Source organism: Hyla sarda, chromosome 8 (genome assembly GCF_029499605.1).
Source record: "Hyla sarda isolate aHylSar1 chromosome 8, aHylSar1.hap1, whole genome shotgun sequence".
NCBI lineage: Eukaryota > Metazoa > Chordata > Amphibia > Anura > Hylidae > Hyla > Hyla sarda.
Window position 1 is genome coordinate 20082443 of NC_079196.1, and position 6978 is coordinate 20089420.

Here is a 6978-nt window from a genome sequence, read left to right on the forward strand (position 1 = left end):
ACAGCTCCCAGCATGCCCGGACAGCCGTTGGCTGTCCGGGCATGCTGGGAGTTGTAGTTTTGCAACAGCTGGAGACACCCCTGGTTGGTCATGACTGGTATAGTATATGGTGCAACATTACGGTAGTTGGAGGATTGGTTGGATAAACACCGGCCGAGCAATTTTTTTATATAAAAATACCATCAAGGTGGCCAAAATACCGGCCAGGTCACAACCCTAGGCCCTATGAATCTGTAAGGAGTCATTTAGGTAATCTTCTTGAGGACCAAGATCGGAGAAGAGGTAGTATGTACGTACATATAGGGGGGAGATTTAGCAGAACCCGTGCAGAGGAAAAGCCGACCAATTGCCCATAGCAACCAATCAGATCGCTTTCATGTTAAAAAAAGGCCTCTGAAAAATTTAAGACACCATCTGATTGGTTGCTTTGGACAACTGGTTAACCTTTCCTCCCCCTTAAATCTATTATATTTATATCTAAAACTTTTATTTTATGGCAGACAGGAGGCTCATATCAAATGCATTATCCTTCTTTATTCAGCCCAATAGCAGAAAGAAATGCAATGTAATGTAATAACAAAGAAAAAAGAGAGGGGGAGCGTTGGTCACCTAGCAACCACCTACGCCCCCTTTACATTCCGACCAATCCTCTTCCACCTAAGTCCATATTAACCAAGTCCAGCTCCACCTCCTCCTCTTTTTTTCTGCTCAATAGCAGTGTTAACATCAGATAAGTATTTACTCCAGTGTCTGGTTGTTTGTGCCAGATCTCACTGTTTTATGTTCTGTCATCCGATTTTCCTTTTTTGTGCTATATAACCCGGTGTAAATACTTCATACACCGGGCCTTCTGCGCCTTTTTTCTCCCTACTTTGTGGTTTTCCCCTGTATTTTTGTCTCTAGACGTATCTGTCCCTCCCTGGCGTTAATACACAGTTTTTTTTTCCTGTGTTTGTCCCCTTTCTCGGCCCCTGCCGGTGTTCCGCGTTCTCGTTCGCCGCTCACGCTCATTACCTGTTGTTCCGGGCCGTCGCCATTGCGGTGACGTCGGCTTTCTTCTCCTCCCTTCGTCTCCGCCCCCTCCTCTCGCTCCCTGCGCGCTTCTCGTACACGCTGCGTCAGCGCGTCACGTGAGCACGCAGGGTCTCGCGAGACTACGCGGCTTCGCCTCCCACAGTGTGTTAAAACACTGGGGACGGCCGGGACTCGCGCAGGGCTCCGTGACATACTGCGGCTACTGGAGGCGCTCTGACAGAAGCGCTGACAGTGCCGCGATCCTGCTGTGTCGCTGACGTACAGCTGCCTGTGACAGCTGTGTCAGTAACCCTCAGGTTACGGAGCGGACTGCGCCTGTTTTTTGCTGTACATTACTGTTGTTTCTCCAGTTATATTATATATATATATATATATATATATATATATATATATATATATACCTTTGTCTATATATAAAAGTACTTACTGTGGCTTACCCCACTTTTTCTCTTTACAGACCTGAACTCTATTGTTTTTCCCTGTGCTATATGATGGATAATAAATTGGATATGACCCTGGGGGACGGCCCCATTCCTGCTCATACTGCTCATAATACTGATTCTATGTCCGCTGCTGAAATTCACCAGCTAGTGAACAATTCCATTAAATCCGCTCTCACGTCCGCCATGGCGGTCATGAATGATAATATTTCCAAATCCATCTCATTGGCGGTATCTCAATCCCGCAATGACACCGCAGTGGTTTCTGCAGGTCCGCCGTCCACGGCGACCGTACCTAGTCCGGTTTCTGAGCCTCAGAAGTCCGGTAAGTCTGAGAGGAAACGCCACCATTGCTCGGACGCCATGACCTCTCCCACACCATTGCTGACGGTGGGAGATGGACAAAATATTTCAGGCGGCCCTTCTCATTCGGGCGCCAACCCGAAATCGGGTTTAAGACCCTCCTCCCGGGAGGATGACTATGATGTACGGGCGACACGCTCTGCTAAGCGGTCAAAACCCGATTCATACATTGATGAATCGGAGGTGGAGTCTGAGGCGGATTATGAGGTGTCTTTACCCTCTTCTATCGAAGGCGATGAAGAGGAGGTAGGTGATATGGAGGAGTGCGACCCCACCGGGTCTGCTACTGCTACGGGCAATCCGCACGCCATATTGGACTCCCTAGGGGTGCCATTTTTTGACCCGGACGACATTAAACATCCCAGGTCTGGGGAATGGTCCCCGCTGCCGCAGGTGGCTAAATATGTGGAGGCGTGGCTACGGAAACCTTTAGATCGCAGTAACCGCAGCAAGTTGCGATCGGAATGTCCGCGACCTTCAGTGGCCAACAAGGTCGCGGCTACTCCTGAACTGGACCCGATTCTTATAAAATACTTGCTCAAATCTGGTAATAACCCGAAGAAGGGTCCGGACAGGTCCTTCATGTCCGTGCAGGACAAGTTGTTGGACATCTTGGGACCGCTTACCAAAATTCTCAACATGGCTGAGCATGCGGTGGCAACAGGCGGCTTAGTGGACGCGGGTGTCCTCAGAAACTGGGCCTTGAGGGACACGTGTCTATTGGGCAACGCAAATTCAGCGATGTCCGCTGAGCGGCGTCGCTCGATACTGATGCGGCTTGACCCGCAGCTGACACACTTAGCTACCGAAGAGCCGGGCCCATCTGCTGAGGGCCTCCTGTTTGGAGACTCTCTAATTAAAAACATTAATAAGTTTGTAGGATTGTTCTCCAGCCTAGATAAGGCGCAATCCTCATTGAAGAAATCCGCTAAGGTTTTCGGCAAAGCCGGAAGGGGCAAGGGTCGACCTTCCGGCAGAGGTGCTTATTTTCGACCCTATGCTAGACCCACCGTCCAGTATGTGCAGGACAGACCTCAACCTCAGGTGGTCCCTGCACCCGTGCCAACCAACCCCTTTTACCCAACCCGAGGACGGCCCTGGAGGGCACATGGTACTTCCAGAGGGTTTTCCAGAGGCAGGAACACAGGTGGGTTGGATTGTACAGAGTGTTTGTTCGGCCCCAGTGGGGGGCAGACTACGATATTTTTCCCACCACTGGTCCATGATTTCTACAGACCCTTGGGTGCTGCAAGTGGTATCGGGTTACATGATAGACTTCATGTCAGAACCGGTCCAATCAAGGTGGCCGACAAATCTTTGCTTCTCAGAGGCAGACAGGACTCTGATAAACCAAGAGGTCGCGGACTTGCTAGACAAAAAGGCCATTGTCCAGGTGTCTATGGACAAACCGGGCTTCCTCAGCAATCTCTTCTTGGTGAAGAAGAAAGACGGAGGCCACAGGCCCGTCATAAATCTGAGGGATCTAAACGAGTATGTGTTGTATCGCCACTTCAAGATGGAGGGCATACATCTGCTCAGAGATTCTCTTCTTCCAAACGATTGGCTGGCAAAGATCGATTTGAAAGACGCGTACCTCACGGTACCGATTCACCCTTCTTCCCAGCAGTATCTCCAATTCCTCTGGGACGACGGGAAGTGGGAATTCACCTGTCTTCCGTTCGGCCTCTCATCCGCCCCGTGGTGTTTCACCAAACTCCTGAGACCGGTTATGGCGCTTCTCAGGAGTCGAGGGGTGAGACTTATCATATATCTCGACGATATATTGATTATGGCTCAGTCTCCTCAGCAGGTGTCACTACACGTGGATTGGACTTGCTCCCTTCTCACGGATCTGGGGTTCTTAATCAATCACAAAAAGTCCGTGTTTGTTCCCACTCAAGACGTGGAGTTTCTAGGCTTCATGGTGAACACCCCCATGGCCGTCTTGAGTCTTCCGGACAAGAAGCTTGCACTGCTTCGCAAAGAAATAAAGTCCCTGCTCAGGAGAGACTTGGTTTCACTACGGGCGGTAGCCCGCATCGTGGGCCTATTGTCGGCCTCCGTTGAGGCCATTCTTCCGGCCCCTCTCCATTACAGGGCATTACAACGCCTGAAGACCGAGAAACTAGCGGAGGGTCTTTCTTATGCGGACAGAGTTCCTCTGTCTCAGGAGGCCCGCGCCGACCTGTACTGGTGGCTCTGCCACGTCCAGGATTGGAATGGCAGGATGATATTCACCTCCAAACCGGATTTGATTGTGGAGTCAGATGCCAGTCTGAGCGGCTGGGGAGCCCGTTGCGGCTCGTCCTCCACGGGCGGCAAGTGGTCCCCGGAGGAATCCCTACTGCATATCAACTGCTTGGAACTTCTGGCGGGCTATTTTGCAGTCAAGAGTTTCGCATTCCACAGGTCAAATTGTTGTATCCTGCTTCGCATGGACAACGTTTCGGCCGTGCGGTACATCAACCGCTTTGGGGGTACGAGATCCAAGATATTGGCGGACATTGCAAAAGATTTTTGGCAATTCTGTCTCCAGAGGGACGTTCTCCTTTTGGCGGAATATCTTCCGGGAGTCTCCAACTCCGTGGCGGATTGGAACTCAAGGCATCTGATGGACAGCAGCGACTGGACCTTACATCCGTTGGTTTTCCAATCAATTTGGGAGCTATGGGGCCCTTTGGACCTAGATCTGTTCGCGTCCAGACTGAATCGACGGTTGCCACGGTTCTTCAGTTGGAAACCGGATCCGGAGGCTCTGGCCACGGATGCGTTTCTGCAAATGTGGCCCTCGGGGACGTTGTACGCGTTTCCCCAATTTGCCATGATTCCCAGAGTGCTATGGCAGACGGAGTCTCAGGCATCCACTCTGGTGCTGCTCACTCCTTGGTGGCCGACCCAGTCTTGGTTTCCCCAGATTCTGGGGATGACCATAGATTATCCACGAATTTGTCCCCTTTTTCCGTCTCTGCTGCTGGACCCCATGGGGGACGCGCATCCATTAGTGTTGTCCGGTCAGTTGCGGCTAGTGGTCTGGTTGATCTCGGGCTGCCGGACCTTGGTATCAGCATTTCACGATCAGCTAGGGACCTCATGCGAGATGCGTGGGCTCCAGGTACCAGATCGGCTTACCGATCTGCCTGGGGATTATGGGTTCATTGGTGCTCACAACAACAGATGGATCCCATTCATGCCCCTGTGTCCGGAGTCTTAAATTTTTTATCTGAGGCTTTTGACACTGGTAAAGCATATCGGACGATTAATGTGTATAGATCCGCAATTTCTGCTCATCACGCTCATGTAGATGGTGCGACTTTGGGTAAACACCCGTTGGTGTGTCATCTTTTGCGCGGCATTCGATTTCAACGTCCCCCTGCTCCTAGGTATCATTCTACCTGGGACGTATCCCTGATTTTTCGGTTTTCTTCTTGGGAGGATAATGAAGATTTATCTCTCAAGTTTTTATCATTCAAACTGACCCTGTTGTTGTGTTTGATATCCATCAAACGTGTGTCGGATGTTCGAGCATTGGAGGTATCGAGGATACAGTTTACACCCGGGGGTGTGCTCTTCTCCATTGCTCGCCGGACGAAAACCGATCTGAGAACGGTGTTCTATCCGAGTTTTACAGAACATCCTAAGTTGTGTGTGGTTAGGTGTCTTAAGACTTATGAGCTTCGGACAGCTCACTTGCGTTCAGATTCTGTTTCCCAACTTCTCATATCTTTCTGTACTCCGCATCGTCCGGTGTCTTCCCCAACATTATCCCGGTGGATCCGTCTGACAATGATCCTTGCCGGGGTTGATGTCTCCATTTTTAAAGCGCATTCCTCTAGAGGAGCCATGGCTACCAAGGTGGCTCAGGCGGGAGTCTCTCTGTCTGACGTTATGAAAGCAGCAGACTGGTCTTCGGAAAATACGTTTCGCACGTTTTATTTTCGACCTGAGACTCATGTTTCTATGTCAGTGTTATAATGTTTTCTTGTGTGATATTGTTGTTAGGTACTTTGAACATGCATTTGATACGAGCCTCCTGTCTGCCATAAAATTTAAGATTTTCCTAGTTAACGACGGAAAGTATGGATTTTATAAAGACAGGAGGCGAGTATCAACCCTCCCTATTCCCATCCCTGTCATGGTGTTTTTTCTTTTCCAGGGAATTGAATGCTGCACCCGAGTGAGTACCGTTGGATGAATTTTCTGTTCCTCCGGGTTTCGGACCTCTTTGTTGGAGGTCTGTGGATGGATCGTGTTCCAGTTCTTACCAGAAAAGGTTGAGTTCTACAGTTCGATGAAGATTGGATCCGCCGTGGGATTCGTGTTGCTGTTCTACTTGTTACGCCTTTCTCCTGGTCTGCCGTATCGGTTGCGGTGGACTGTCTGCATAAAGAAAGAGGAGGAGGTGGAGCTGGACTTGGTTAATATGGACTTAGGTGGAAGAGGATTGGTCGGAATGTAAAGGGGGCGTAGGTGGTTGCTAGGTGACCAACACTCCCCCTCTCTTTTTTCTTTGTTATTACATTACATTGCATTTCTTTCTGCTATTGGGCTGAATAAAGAAGGATAATGCATTTGATACTCGCCTCCTGTCTTTATAAAATCCATATTTTCCGTCGTTAACTAGGAAAATCTTAAATTTTTTCAGTTACATAATCTGCATCACAGGAGTGCAAATTGGAGGATTTTTAAAAAAATTTTTTTTTCTGTGTGGAGTTTCAGGTCAAAGTCTCAAAAAATAATTTGTGTGGAACTATAGCCTAAAAGTTTTTCCCTAAATAATGTGTATCAGTATATTTACAGATGCAAATTAAAAAAATGCTGCAGTATCTTGTAATACCTTTTTTTATTGGACTAACAGAATTTTGTAGAGACAAGCTTTCGGGATTCCTCCCTTTATCAAGTCACTGGACTAATACGGCTACTCAAATTTACTACAGTATATTTACAGAATTTCCTCTGTAGTATTCTCTGTAGCAGCTAATAAGTACTGGAAGGATTAAGATTTTTTTAATAGAAGTAATTTACAAATCTGGGGGTTTTTTTGGTGCCAGAAAGTTAAAACACCAGAGTACCCCTTTAGGGTACGTTCAGACGGGCAGATTTATAGCGTATTTTATACTGCGGATTCACCGCTGAAGGACCT

General features: G+C 48.7%; 1 protein-coding gene across 1 annotated transcript; it reads left to right on the forward strand.

Moving 5' to 3' along the window:
• Positions 1-1467: 1467 nt before the first annotated feature.
• LOC130284924 (uncharacterized) lies at positions 1468-6595 on the forward strand. Its single transcript, XM_056535884.1, has 2 exons — positions 1468-2985; positions 5992-6595. Exons 1-2 carry the CDS (start codon positions 1524-1526, stop codon positions 5997-5999), a joined length of 1470 nt encoding a protein of 489 aa, XP_056391859.1. The 5' UTR covers positions 1468-1523; the 3' UTR covers positions 6000-6595.
• Positions 6596-6978: the final 383 nt, after the last annotated feature.